General features: G+C 41.9%; 1 protein-coding gene across 1 annotated transcript in view; it reads left to right on the top strand.

Annotated features, from left to right (window-relative positions):
• GADL1 (GAD like acidic amino acid decarboxylase 1) overlaps nucleotides 1–2716 on the top strand; it is a 138456-nt gene extending 135740 nt beyond the window's left edge. Inside the window, exon 14 of the mRNA XM_028107179.2 lies at nucleotides 2543–2716. Coding sequence (XP_027962980.1) covers nucleotides 2543–2716 — 174 coding nt within the window. The remainder of the gene's footprint in view (nucleotides 1–2542) is intronic.
• The last annotated feature ends 12487 nt before the right edge of the window (nucleotides 2717–15203 follow it).

Raw genomic sequence — 15203 nt, 5'->3', positions numbered from 1 at the left:
AGGAAGATTTTAAGAGCAGCGCATGACAAATGGTGGGTTAAAAGTTTAAATTATATGTGACTGTGCATACACACACACATGTTCACACGCACGCTTCACGTCCATATTCACACCAGAACCCCTCCTACCCACGACGGTCAGTTAAAGCAAATAATCCTAGAAAAAATGTGATGCACACATCATGAAACATTTTAACTTAAAATATATCTATGTGCATTTATTTCCCCATCTTTTGGTGGAAAGTTGCTGTTGCTTGTTTTTCTTTCCCCAGCAAGTGAGGACTTCTAAATGCTTTCCAAAAGTAAGTGAGGCTTTTCTTGAGTAGAGGTCTGATGATCAAAGGGTCTCTACTGGTCTTGTGGTAACTACACTCTTCAGGAATCATCTATCCCATCCAGCCCAGGTTTCTGTAAGCAGAGTGAGGGCTTGGCATCCATATGTGCAGAACCAGTCTGGACTCTAGATTCTGCTTGAAGGCTTTGCCATTTCTCTTCCCACACCTAACTTGCAGCGATGTTTAGCAGTCCCCCCTTTATCCAGTCTTTCCGAGGAATTCAACTTAGTTTTATGGAAAGCACTCTCTTTCTGCACTCACCCTTCATTTGCTCATGTATCATTTCACTTGATTTTTATGATTCCAATAACAAATGATACCTGAATATAGAGCTTTGGAAGAAAACTTAGCTGATGCTTGGAACAGTCAAATATAAGGGTTTCAGACAGATATGCATGGAGCTTAGTTATGTAGAGACTTACCTACTTGCTTCCTTTTCCCATCCACTAAACACTTGTCGCTAAATTTTGCTCAGAGATTGGAGGTAATTATTTAACCCTGTTTTTCTAATCTCTAAAGAGCCCAGAATAAAATTTGTAACATGTTTCCAGAAATCTACAGAACTTGTTCGTCTTTTTATTTTTCACCAACCTGATGTCTAACTTCATCTTCTTTTCCTACATTTTTTTTCTTCTATGCTCATAGATTTTATTTTCTATGTCTCATTATCCGTGAGAGAACTCCAATACTTTGCTAGAATGGCAATGTGGTTGTGCTTAATGGATGTTTGTTTTTGCTGTTGTAGGCCTAGTGTAGTCCATGTTATGCAAGATTTAGGTTCTAAAATTAGCACATAAGGGAAAAAAGTACTTAGTTAAAATTATCCTCGTACATACCCTCGTATGTCACAGAGAAGGCTCTGTGACTCAGTATAGCACATCATACCTCTAGAGGTTTAAAACACCCAGTTTTTTCCATAAGCTTTGCAACAGATCAAGATTATGTTGAGTGGCAGATGAAGTAGTTTGACTTGTTTTCAGGGGGGTCTCTGGCAAAACATAGGTATGTTTAAAAGATAGAGAGGTGTGGGATGGTCACACCCCAAGATGGGCTTGTGGGAACTGAGATGTATGCCCCTCACCTAAGGAATTTCAAAGCACATCATGGCTGATGTTACTTACGTATGCATTCTTCCCTCTGGATTAACTAAGTCTCATCTTTCTGAGAAGATGAGGAGAAAAACTCATTCTAGTCTCATTATATGTTCACATAGGACACACTCAGAAATTTTGAAAGAGTTAAAATAAAAGGAAAATGGAAAACCTTTGCTTGCCTTTCCAAGCCAGGAAGACTGCATTCTGAATTTTTTTAATTTGGTATTCCAAAGATCAGCCTCACTATTTTAAAAGCTTATAACCTAATTCTTTGGTGGTCACATTACAGATATGAAAACAGACTGATGTTCCCAGGTGGTTCTTAAATTGGAGTAATTTCTTCAAACATTAAACTTTTAGAAAAATTTATGCACTTGGATTATCAGGTCCCATTCTCTGCCTATTATCTACAAATCTATAAAATATGAGCTTCCTATTTGATTCCTACCTTTACACCTTTTCATAATTAAGAGGGTCTATGTGTCACATATCCTATTAATAAAGTAATAAGCTATTAGTCTTCAAAACAGAACTGCGCATAATATCCGTAGTAGTGTTTTCCTTGGTAGACTATCAATGCAAAGCTGTTATTTTGTGTATGTGTTTGTTTTCCCCATCCAAGACTAATTTTCTTTACTTAAGATGCCTGAACTGGAACATTTTTTAGTTCAGACAAAGTTGGGAATGTACCATTTGACACTTTGACGTCTGTGCTCCCTGAGGACCCCTGATTTGTTTTGAAGGAGACAGCACTGCATAATGATTTAGGTTTCAGAGTGTGTGCTTGGGTGAAGCTGCCTGCTCTCTCACTCACTTTTACCGAATGCGGGACCTCAGACTAATCTCTTTGCACCTCAGTCTCTTCATTCATAAATTTGTATTTTTATCTCCCTCGTGAAGTTACTGTGGAGATTAGATGAATTAAATTTATCTAAAGCCCTCGGATCAGTCTTCATATGCTGTGAGTTCTCAGTAGATTCTTATTAATATCGAGCCGGATGTGTGCGAGGGAGTGGGATCCACAGGGGAGGGCGGTGGGTATCACGTGACTGGTTGGTAGGCCCCCAGAATGTGCTCCAGTCTTTCATCGGCTCCCTCCTCTCGCCTGGCGCAGGTGGCCCCAACCATTAAGGAGCGCATGATGAAGAAGGGAAGCCTGATGCTGGGCTACCAGCCCCACCGCGGGAAGGTCAACTTCTTCCGCCAGGTGGTGATCAGCCCTCAAGTGAGCCGGGAGGACATGGACTTCCTCCTGGATGAAATAGACCTACTGGGGAGAGACATGTAGCTGTGGCTTTTGGTTCCCCAGGGACATGGGTCCTGTCCTGGGGAGGCTTCCAGATCCACGGCATCTGGGGACACAGAAGAGACTGCAGGCCTTCTGGGAAGAAATAGGAAAGACGCCCTGGCCTGGTGTGGCCAAACGGAAATGCTAAGCAAATAGTGGGAAGGACTCTTCAGCTGCCTGGGCACTACTGTTGCTATTAAAGGAGGAAGTGAAAGGTGAATTTTCTTAAGAACTGTCTTTAGGACACAGCCTTGTAGAGAGTTTAGTAAATACCACATAGGACCTGATTCTAAGCTTCTACTGCTCTTTAAAGAACATATAAATTTAATAGTTGAAAGCCGTGGTTCTCAAAATGGCGGTCCCTAGACGAGCAGCATCAACATTGCCTGGGGACTCGTTAAAAATACGGATTCTCAACCCCGCCCCCGACCTACTGAATCAGACAGTCTGGGTGTGCTGCTCAGCACAGTTTAAATAGCTTTCCCGGTGATTCAGGGGCAAGGTAAAATCTGAGAACCAGTGGTTTGCTGAAACCTTATAAAGACTGAATAATAGCTCTCATATTTTGCCAGCAAAGAGATAATCTGCTATTTCAGCGGCCCCTGAGCCAGTGTCAGAAAATAAGGCTGTGGAACCGGTAGCACTAATGTTTAGGGGCATCAGAAGTCCATCAAAACTATTTTTAAAAGCAGAAACTATTGAAGATGTTTATAAAGATATATCTTTTATGCAGCTTAATGTTTTTTCTCAAAAGCTAAAATTAACCATTATCTATTCTAAATTACCTAAATTAGAGGTAAGGATAAAGACAAACACTTTGTAGTATGGCCCTTTCAATCAAAGGAAGAGTCCCAATTCACTTCCCACAGCACTTGCATCATTAGCTTGGAGTAGACGGTAGATAAATCTCTGTGTACCTGTTTCAGCGCGAGGGGCCCATTTCTTATCTTGTTCTCTGCTTATAGGAAACAACCAAAATGAAGTCCAGGGTTATACAACATTCCCTTTCTCAAGCTTTGAAACGTCAGTGTAGACTCTTAAGTGGTTCATATTAGGCAGAGAATCTGAGAATTAGAGGCTTTTCAGTGCAAACACCTCCTCCCTTTCTCTTGGGAGTGGATGATTATAATTCTATTTCTGATCCTGGTCCTGGATTTCTAGGAGAACTCCCTTTGACTAAGAAATAAACAGAATTCAGAGGTGTGGGTGCAGAGTTCAACAAGGTAAGATTGTGAATCTAATTAGAACTCTGATTTGGAAGGCAAAAGATGGAAGAGCATTTAAGTATTAGACTTAGCATATTCAATAACCTTTCATATGATATCATTAACTTTTGTTGATTAAATTTTGAAGACTAAAAAGCTGATGTGTACTGTTTGCTTTTATTCCATATTTTCACTTTAGGGTATGTGGTTTCTCAGTATCTCCATTGGTCAAAGAATATTTTAATCTTTCTTTGAATTCCTTTCTTCTCGGGTGGTAACTATTTGTGTGTGCATATGTTTTACATACCTTGTGCTTTTTTGTTTTAATGTCTACATAAAATGTGACTGAAATTGATGTTTGCAATAATTCCAGTTTCATGAAATAAAAAGCAACATTAGCACACACTTCGTGTTCCTGGCTTTTCTTTTCCTGTCATCTCCTTGTTACTGGGTTGTCTCAATACATTTTAGAAGTAATTGTGTTCCTTTGGCATTTTAGCTAAATAATTGAGGAAGCACATTGGAAGCTGTCTGTTTTAGAGGTAACACCTTGAATAAAATGGAAAAAGCAGTTCTAGCAAAGGAGGGATTTGCCTCTTACTTAGTTTTTTGTCCTCCACGGGGCAAAGCCTCGGGAACCCGATAACCACACGTCAGCTCCCGTTGGGCCTCTTCTTGAAAGATTATAGTTCTCTGATGAATGAAGAGAACAACTGTTAACAGACACTTTGAAGATTCCATTCTTTTTTCCTTCAGATGTTCAGATATACCATACCCAATGAGATATTTGAATGGTCAAGAATAGTTTTTCGATAAAAGGCTAATTGTAATTCATTCACACATTGAACATATTGATGGTGTCCCTACAGTGTCCTAGGCAGTTATCCAGGTGCCAGGGACGTGCAGTGAATGAGACAGACAACGTCTCTGCTCTTCGTAGGCTTTCAGTCTAGTTGAGGCAGACAGTCCACGAGTAAATATGCAACAAGTCAGGTGGTAATAAGTATTTTGAAGAAAAAGGCTGGAAAGGAGAGAGAGGTGTGCCATTGGAGAAAAGTTGGTTGGGGAGGGGCCTCTCTAATAAGGTGACATTTGAGGGGAGATTAAGGAAGGGAGGGAGGGAGCCATATCGGTATCTGGGGGAAGGGAATTCCCAATGGAGGGTATGGTAAATGAAAGCCCTGAGGAGCTGCATTCGTGGTATGTTCAAGGACCAACATGGAGGTAAGTGAGGCTGGAGCAGAGGGAATCACGAGGTAAGTGGCCGATGATGAAGTCACAGAAATATCTGCAAGTTAGTACACTGGGCCTTGTGGGTGGAGACTTAGGTTTAAACAGAAACACACTCGAGAATCTGAACAGGGTACTGATGGGATTCAACTTTTATTTTGGAAGGATCACTTCGATCAGTGTTTGAAGAATAAGGTGTCCGTGGCAAGCATGGATTCAGGGAGACCAAACGGGAAGCAACTGCAACAGTCCAAACAAGAAATGATGATAGTTTGTTTATACTAGAGTCACAGTAAGGGAAGTGATGAAAAGAGGCCCGATTCTAGAGGCATTTAAATGTAGAGTTGTTGGAGGGGTGGCTCAGTTGCTTGGGCATCTGACTCTTGATTTCAGCTCAGGTCATGATCTCAGGGTCATGAGATGGAGCCCCATGTCAGGTTGCATGCTGAGTGTGGAGCCTGCTTGGGATATTCTCTCTCTCTCTCTCTCCCTCTGCCTACCTCCTCCCCCTACCCCAGCTCATTCTCTCTCTCTCTCTCTCTCTCAAAAATAAATAAATAAATAAATAAATAAATAAATACGGAGTTGAAAGGGTTGACTGATGAAGCAGAGTGCTCCAGGAAATGAGGGATTTAAGAGAGTCTCATATACTTTTCTCCTGGGCAACTGTAAGAAAGGAATTCCATCCACTGAGGTAAGGACTGCAAAAAGGAGTTTTACCTGCTTTTGGTCATGTAAAATTTGAATTGTCTCCACCAGCCAACCAGATCAAACATAAGTAATTACTTTTGAGTCTCAATTTCAGGGGGAAGTTGGGGATAAAGTTATTAATTTGACAGCCATCAGCATAGGGATGTTACTTCAAATTACGGGATTGGATGAGATCATCCAGAGAGTGTCCGCAGATATAAAAGGGAAGCAGGACAAGGGACTGAGCCCTGGGACTTCAGCCCAGGAGGGAGAGGACCAGCAATGAAGACTTAAAAGGATCAGCCAAGAGGCAGAGAAAGGATCAAGAGAATGGTCACCCACAGGTTAAGTAAGGAAACATTTTCGGGGAAAGAGGGAGTGACCAACCATATCAAATCCTGGGGATGGGTCAAGTGAAAACTGAGATTTCCTTTAGAGTTGGCAACGTAGAGGCCATTTATTCACTGAATTTTTATTTGCTAAATATAGGCATTTAAAATATAATTTGCAATATTTCTTCTAGCAGTCAGCAGAAATTTATTCAATCAAAAGACTTTTAAATTCCTCTTTTGATTTTTAACCACGGTTCTTTATTGGAAAAAGACCTAGTAACATAAAGGGATTTGAACTTGAAGAAGTATCTCATTGCTAACTGGATCAAAGGAGATGAGCTGTAGCAGTAAATAACAGAAAACCCCATTAACTGTGGTTTCTTCGGAGGGTTTTATTTTTCTCTGTTCTAAAGAGGTCCCAACATAGATAATCTGGGGACAGTGTCTTACATTTGGTTACTCCGTGAGCAGACACGGACTAGGATTTGAGAGCAGGCAGCCTGTTCACTTGGAACAGTGGAGTGACAGAAGGGAAGGAAACCAGGATAGTGAATATTAGTGAGCAAATTAATGCTGTGCCAACTGAGGCTCAGTCCTGCCCATGACCTCTGGGAAAGAGTGTAGAACATACTTCAGAGATGGCCCGTCTGAGGGGTAAGGAGGAGGTGTATTTAGCACATTGGTGAATTAACTGGATGAGAGCTGACCCCGGGAGTATTAGTTCCCTGACCATCTTAATCATGCTTCCACAACCCTAAGAGGTCTTCAAGCAGAGAATACAGGTGCTTATGACCCCAGCCTTGAGCAGGATTGGTGAATGTTGAGGAGATTTGGGAAGGGCGCTGACAGCTTTTGTAACAGATAGTGGTACCTCTACCCTATTGTCAGGGACCCCAGATGCTTCCATATTTTTGCTCTGCCATCCTTAGAGATGGATTCAATCATCAAGCTTTACTCAGGGGTTTCATCTGGGCACAGTGGCTCTAGCCATCTCCTCCACATTTCAGGCAGCAAGAAATAGGAAGGAACTTTCCCAGATGCTACCCACCCCCCCCTTCATTGGCCATACCTTCTCTTCAGGGAAGAATGGGAAATTTGGTATTTTTTTGTCTGTTTTTGTGGGTTTTTAAATTTTTTAAAAGATTCTATTTATTTACGTGAGAGAGAGAGAACATGAGCAGGAGGGAGAGGGAAAAGCAGGCTCCCCGCTGAGCAGAGAGCCCGATCCTGACCTGAGCTGAAGGCAGATGCTTAACCGACTGAACCACCCAGGCGCCCCTTTTGTGGGTTTTTTCAAAGCAAGATATGTTGCTGCCCACAACCATATAAATAGTTCTGTTCGTGGTAAAGAAAAACAGGGGAATGGATACTGGTGGGCAACTTGTAGTTTTTACCACTGGGGCACATGCATTGAGTGACACCAGTTCTGAAAGCATGATTTTTCCAGACAGCTCAGAAATTAACCTAAGTTGATAAAGTTAGATTCCATTTACACTGGAATCTGGTCTGGCTGGTTCAAGCTGAGCAAGTCAGCTCTGCCCCATTCCCATTTATCTAATCCAGCTGCAAATGGATTGATACAACTTGAAATGTCTTAATCCCCTTAAATCAATTAGAGCCAGTTTTGAGCTGGGAAATTTTTTTTTTTTTTTTTTTGATTCCATTTAACCTCTGCAGGACCAGCTTCATTTCTCTTCATCTAAACCGGTCTGAACCCACCTAATATAATTAGAACGGGCCTGATTCCAGTTTGAAGCAATTTTATGTCTCCCTACCACGATCACAATTCCATTTGAGCTAGCTTGATCTTGTGGGGATTCAATCCAACAAATTAGAAATGGTTTGATTTTTTTCAAATTTGTTTAAGATTTATTTTGTATGGTTTAGTGCAAGAAAAATTGGATTATATTTGCTTAATCCAACTGGATGCATAAAAAGCTCCTTTTTTAGGAAGCTCCTGGCTTTAGGGAGCCCATTCAAATAGCAGCATTACAGTAAAGGAACACTTGACCAGCTCTTGAGAGAAAAATCACCTAACAGCACAAAAGACAACCCCAGGTTCAATTGGGGTCACATGTGGGGGAAAATGGGCATTCTCCATCTTCATTCTGTTTTCCACTTCCTTCTTTACTGAGATGAGACTGGTTAAGTGAAGCACTGGATACCCAGACCCTGAAAATAAAGGCTCGTGGAGGGAGGGGTGTATGTGGAGGACAGTAGCCAAAAATTAGAAAAAACAATGTAGGTGTCCTGTTTCTTTAACCTCTTAGTCCTACGGGTGTGATGTTTCTCACAGCCAGATTCCACAAGTTTGAGAAACCTCTAATGCGGAGGCCCAAGGATGAGTGCACCAATATCTAACATTTGCTGAGTCCATACCACCTGTCAAGTGCTACGCCAGCAAGTCCATTCACATGGTTCTCATGACACACCATCGTGGTGGGAATTATTGTTAGGCTTATTTTCAACTGAGGAACCTTGGACTCAAATAGTATAAGAAAATTCTCCAAGATTACCAAACTAGTGAGTAGCAGATCCAACAGTCAAATATAAATTCACCTTACCCCAGAGCCCAGGCTATAAATTTTTCGTTTTGTTCCATCTATAACGGAGAGGAAAGAGTCATCTTGGACGGATCCTAGCAATCTGACTGTGCCTGGCGTCCCACAGTTACTTGGCAAACAAAAGCATCAAGAACCAGCTTGGTCTCAGAGGGCAATAATTATATCATACTGGCTTGGAGCCTTTCTCAGATCAGAATATAGGAATTTTCCTGTCTGCTTCTTGCCTTTGAAGTTGGAGGGCTGTGGAGAAGGCCTTTTGACTTGGAATATTAAGAAATATTAAGACATTTTTACAGGGACCACAGCGGAGCTGAAAATAAATATTTTCTGAGTGTTTGGTCCTTGCTTTGTTTTCAGACCTTTGTGAGTTCCATCACTGTGCTAATGCTTACTCGACATCTCCCCTCGGTGTCTCACTCAAACTCAGCATGCCCAAAACTGACTCAGGGTTTCCTACCCCAATCCTACATTCCTCTTCAAACCTGTTTCTTTGCCTGTGTTTCTATCTCAGGGAATGACATCACTTTCTATCTAGTGTAGCAAATCAAAATGTATAATTCATACCTGATACCTTGTCTCCCTCCCTCCCCCCACTGTCCAATCTATTAGCAAACCTTGTTGGATTTACCTCCAAGACATGTCTCTGATCCACCCATTTATCCTGACTCATTGTTTTGTCCAAATTCCAAATTTCTTTCACCTCTCCTCTGGACTAGAGCAATATCCTCCTTGCTGCATCCACACATTGGCTCTGGGCTTTGTCTGATCTACTTAACCAAACTGCAACCAGATTATAACACAAAACTGATCCTATCTCTCACTTTCTGTTTGCTCTTAGGATTGACAACTGCCAACTCCGCAAAAAGACCTTCAGAAAACCTGCTGGTCGAGCAAAGCTAGGTTTCTTAGCTCTGCTGAGTGCAGGGAACCCCGACTTGAAAGAGTCTTAATGGTGTCTCAGAAAGGGGAAGTTGGAGGAGGGTATTTACAGGCTTCCAGTCTGTGCTCAGGTGGCTTAAGGTGGCTCTTCCAAGGCAAACTAATTGGGACACAGTTCATCATGGAACAGTTTAGGATTGGTGGGCGCAGCAAGGTGAGAGTCTTGATGTAAGTCTTGATAAATAAACTGTTGTGTGATAAGCAAGCTGTTTCTGCAGGTGAGCACTCTTTTGTCATGTTGGGAGAGATGAGTCAAATGTTTGTCTGGATAAATTCGTTGGCAGGAATTTCCTAGAGCAAACAGTAAAGTTTCACTGATTTACAACCTTAACTTTCTGAGCGAGAATCTCCTGAAATGAACATTTAAATCATGTTGACGATAGTCATCTTAGTTCTCCGTCCTGGTGGTTAAGCTACATGGAAGCAAGTGATTGCAATTCTCAAGATAAAGATCAAATTCTGCCAGGGGCTGCCAAGGCTCTGCCTCCTTCCAACTCCCATACAGTTTCAACTTTATGTTGTGTTACCTCCCTCCTGCTGAGAGCCAGAAAAGTCAGTATTCTTCCAGAGCCTGCATGTCAAAACCTCTGGATGTAGTATTTTCTTTTCCTAGAATGCTACCCCACATGTCAAAACTTTTGGGTTAGTACTTTCTCTTCCTTCTCCTAACTAAATTTCTGCATACAGTTCAAATCTCAGCTTGATTCTCAGTTTCTTAGGGATACCGTCTCTGCCTCCCCAAAAGGGGATCTGCATCAATATAAATAAACTCTAATTTTCTTAAATTGTATGTATTTGTAATTATATATCTCTGTGTACTTTAAAAATGAGACTATGATATACATAGGGGGCTTAGGACATAGTAATTGCTCAATAAATAATTGTGGCAGTAAGGAAGGTTGGCAGGTTAGGGTTTTAATGTGCCTTCAGAGATAGTGTTTTTATTTAGGGGACATTTGGATACATAAATATAAAACAACTAATCCGTGCCTGCGAGAAAACTCTCAAGTAACCGTTAATCTTAAAACACATGCTACATGCTACAAACTGAAATGTCAAGTGTTCATGTTAGTATATGTGCTCCTGCAGAGAAAGAACAAAGTTTCCTTTTAAAAATGAATTTAGGGGTGCCTGGGTGGCTCAGTCATTAAGTGTCGGCCTTCGGCTCAGGTCATGATCTCAGGGTCCTGGGATGGAGCCCCGCATCGGGCTCCCTGCTCGGCGGGAAGCCTGCTTCTCTCTCTCCAACTCCCCCTGCTTGTGTTCCCTCTCTCGCTGTCTCTCTCTCTCTGTCAAATAAATAAATAAATAAATAAATAAATAAATAAATAAATAATCTAATACACACTGTTACTCTCTAGCCTCTTTAAAAAAAATGAATTTAAACTTATCTCAGACAAATGTTCCTAATGGGGTAAGTATAATTTACAATTTTGATTTCTAAATATTTCCTCACGAGAGGGTGAGACTAAATCACATCTACCTTAGGGCATCACAAGTTATGGCTTGGTTAATATTTCACTAACACTGCATAAGACCAGCTCATATTTGCAATATTCTGCTATTCTGCCTGATCACTGATAACAGTGTACAACACAGCCACAATCTGTCGCTCAAGTGAAGGGTGAGTCCTAAACAATTTTTATTCTGTTATTTGGAAGTTTTAGGGTTTCTTGGGGCAGATCATATTCTGCTGGAAAGCAAGGGCTGAGAAGTTTGTGAGGCCGCCATTATGGAAACACAGCTGTTCTCTCTGCAGGTGGGGTCCGCTGGGTGAGGAAGGAGATGAGCAATGCATGCTTTGGGGGCACTTCATGAACTCCTCGCCTCCCTGCTCTTAGAATAGGACCCTAATGTCCCACTGAAGAACCCATGCTAAGTATAAAAATATGTCTTTCATATCATCCCTAAATCAACATGTGAGTTGGACTTTTGGTTGAATGATTAGGTCAAGTGTTCAAAAACCCAAACACATGTTTCCCTAAGGCCTCCCAGACTTGGGTCTACTAGTCCTCCCCACTAGAGAGGAACTTTCTTAGCCTGAAACCAAGGGCCTCAACTTAGTGTTTACTGGCTGTTGCCCCGGGGTCTGTGGATCAATTTTGGTATTTCTCACATCCTTCGGGAAGAACTTCACAGCCCAACTTGCATGGCTTTTACGGAGGTTTCACATTCATATTACAGAGACTTGCTGCTCGGCCAGACAAGAGCACATGTGTCCCTCTTAATCTAGTGTGCGAATTGGAAAAATTCCTATCTGCAGGCTCTGGATGCCCGTTATATTTGCAGCCACATACTAGAGTCTAGGTGGGAATTTCTGCATCACATATCTTCATGGGAACAATCAAGGGTGAAGAACAGATCCTGGGGATTACACATAAGAAGATTATGTGGCCCTTGGGTCTGTTCCATCCTTCCCGTGGCTAGCTAAACCACTGCAAAAACACTCATGTGCCTAATCCTGCATATTTATGCTGTAGCAATAGTGTCCCTTATCTGTATTGGTTGGCGTTATAAGAACATGGAAATGAGATCTCGAAAGTGGGTGTTAGGAAAAGGATGTGCTCCTAGTCTCTCTCTCTCTCTCTCTCTCTCTCTCTCTCTCTGTTAGACTAGGGCTTGGTTATAGGTTGAAGGCATGTGGTGATAGGACTGGCTCTGGCTTGGCCAGGATGCTGGTCAAGTGCTGGCAGCAGGTTCTCTAAAGCCAAGAAAGGAATAGGAGATTTTAACGGGAAAGCAGTGATTTGGTAGCATCAACACACTCTTCACCTTGGGAAAAGCAGGCATTGAATCCTGGAGAGGTCAAGCCTAAATAATAAAATCCAGATGCCAGCGATGGGGAAGAAGGCAGAGTTAACAGAGCCCGACAGTTAGAGCTGTGAAGGCCTGCCTTCTAAATGAGATCAAATTGGTACCAGCGTTCCTGCCTGAATACTAACTGATGTGTGAGTTTCACCTTTTCATGTCAGCAGTTTAATGTAGGTGATGTGTGTGCGTATCGTACTATCCTAAGGGCCAAAGTCAGGGTGCACTATTATGAATGAAGGCATTTGTGGAAGATTGATGCAAGTGTTCAATTCTGGGTAAATGAAAAAAAAATGGTTGTTAGTCCCAGGGAAATTTGAAGGGGAACTAGTTTGGCAGACAAGTGGGTGAATCTGATTTTGGATAAGCTAGTAGCTTGCAGGAAGAGCGATAGGATGCAATTGAGAAAACTGAAAGAAGCTAGCAATCATAAATTGCCATTATTTGTGAAAACTGAAGGAAAACTGGGTTACCAGCCCTGGTGCCAACCCATCTTCTAAAAAGTGCCTGGCCTATTAGAAAGCAAGGACTGGCATTTGTGCCGCTATGGCCGATCTCAAATTCCATGCCGAGTGTTGTGTGATGCCGTGGGCTCTAATGATAATTGAACAGCTTGCAGTCTTGGGCCTCGTCCTACCTACATGGATTGCCTTTGGTTCTTATTTTCAAAATAAGAACAGATCCAATGAATATTCTTCAAAGGTTTTGCTGAATTCAGAACAGGAGCTGTGTGTGTGGGTGACTTTGGACCCCATCGTGAGCTTGATTGAGTGCCGATGACTTTCCTTAATTTGAAGAGTAATTGTCCCTGAAATCTCTTCTCTGTTTTTTCCATCTAAAATCACCATTAAATCCTGAAAATTAAACAAATACTCAGCCATCGTTGCTCTAGATGACAGGAGTCAAGCATATTCTAGATTGAGTTACAGGAGTCAAGCATATTCTAGATTGAGTTAGATTACATATCAGCTTCCTACTTGGTGAAAAGTTGAGCCCAATGAGTTTCAGTGGTGAAGTGGGGCATCAAGCTCACCTGGTTCAAGGAACCAGATTTACTCTTCTGCATGGAACAACCAAACAACTGAATGAAATATAGGAAACAACAGTTTTGAAGACGTTGGACATCAAGTAACGAAGGACAGTGATCCCTGTGAAATGGAAACCAATGAGGTGAACTGCTTCAGCTTACTGAGAGTTTTTAGAATGTGGCCTGGGTAAGGGGATCCCAGGTGGAGTCATTAGTTCAGCTAACTCCTTAGGTAAGCGGACCAATTTGGGAGAAGGGAGAGATGGGGAGCTAGAAGGTGTGGGACAGACTACAGCTGACCCTTGAACAACGTGGGTTTGAATTATATGGGTCCACGCATAAAGGGAATTTTTTTTCCTGAAAAAGTTTATTATTTCCGTTTGGTCCATGGCTTGGGAGAAGATTCCAGGGTGGTTAGATAACTGCCTAGTGGCTCAACAGAAGCCCTGACACCAGGGTGTCACCAGAGGGACCCCTCCAGGGCCACTGGGCTTCAGAGGCTCCTAGTCTTGCAGATGGAGGTTGACCAAGCAGCTGATAGGGGCGGCCTGCACCTCAATGCATTAATTCTGAGCAATCTGGGAACTCATGGTTGATTGACAATAAAGAGTTAAGCTCAAAAATTGTGTTGGCTGGTCCGAAAGGTAGAGGATGGCTCAGAAGATGGTCTCCAGAGGTTGTGACTGGAAAAGAGGTTGGAGAGTGGTTGGACGCTGGAAGAAGGGGGGAGGTCTCTGAGTCTGTTCTGTCCAAACACTGTTGTTTTTGTTTTAGAAGAAAATATTAGAATATTTATTTGTTTTCAAGCTACAGAAGGAATTTTTTTCTTTTTTTATTTAAATTTTAGTTAGTTAAAACATAGTGCAACATTGGTTTCTACAGTAGAATTCAGTGATTCATCACTTACATACAACACCCAGTGCTCATCACAACCGGTGCCCTCCTTAATCCCCATCCCCCGTCTGTCCATCCCCCACCCACCTCTCTCCATCAACTCTCAGTTTGTTCTCTAATTTTAAGAGTCTCTTATGGTTTGTTTCCCTCTCTCCTTTTTCTCCCCTTCCTGTATGTTCATCTGTTTTCGTTCTTAAATTCCACAAATGAGTGAGATCATATGGTATTTGTCTTTCTAGGACTGACTTATTTTGTTTAACATAATACATTCTAGCTCCATCCACATCGTTGCAAATGGCAAGATTTCATTTTTTTGATGGTTGATGAATATTCCATTATATATATATACATATAACACATCTTCTTTACCATTCCTCAGTCGATTGTCCAAACACTGTTGAAGCAAGAGGAAGATCCATGGGACCACCGGGAACACTGCCTATATGCAGATTTTTTTTTTTTTTTTTACGGTCCAGTACTATAAACATATCTTCTCTTATGATTTTCTTTTTCTTCTTTTTTATTTAAAGATTTTATTTATTTGACAGAGAGAAAGACAGCCAGAGAGGGAACACAAGCAAGGGGAGTGGGAGAGGGAGAAGCAGGCTTCCCACTGAGCAGGGAGCCCGATGCGGGGCTCGATCCCAGGACCCTGGGATCATGACCTGAGCCGAAGGCAGACACTTAACGACTGAGCCACCCAGACGCTCCTTCTCTTATGATTTTCTTTTTTTTTTTTTAATATTTTATTTATTTATTTATTTGACAGAGAGAGAGAGACATCGAGAGAGGGAACAC

This window comes from Eumetopias jubatus, unplaced genomic scaffold (assembly GCF_037043125.1).
Source record: "Eumetopias jubatus isolate StellerSeaLion01/CBP00866 unplaced genomic scaffold, mEumJub1_p1.0 scaffold_1, whole genome shotgun sequence".
In the NCBI taxonomy this organism is placed as follows: domain Eukaryota; kingdom Metazoa; phylum Chordata; class Mammalia; order Carnivora; family Otariidae; genus Eumetopias; species Eumetopias jubatus.
This window is presented reverse-complemented; position numbering and strand designations above follow the sequence as displayed.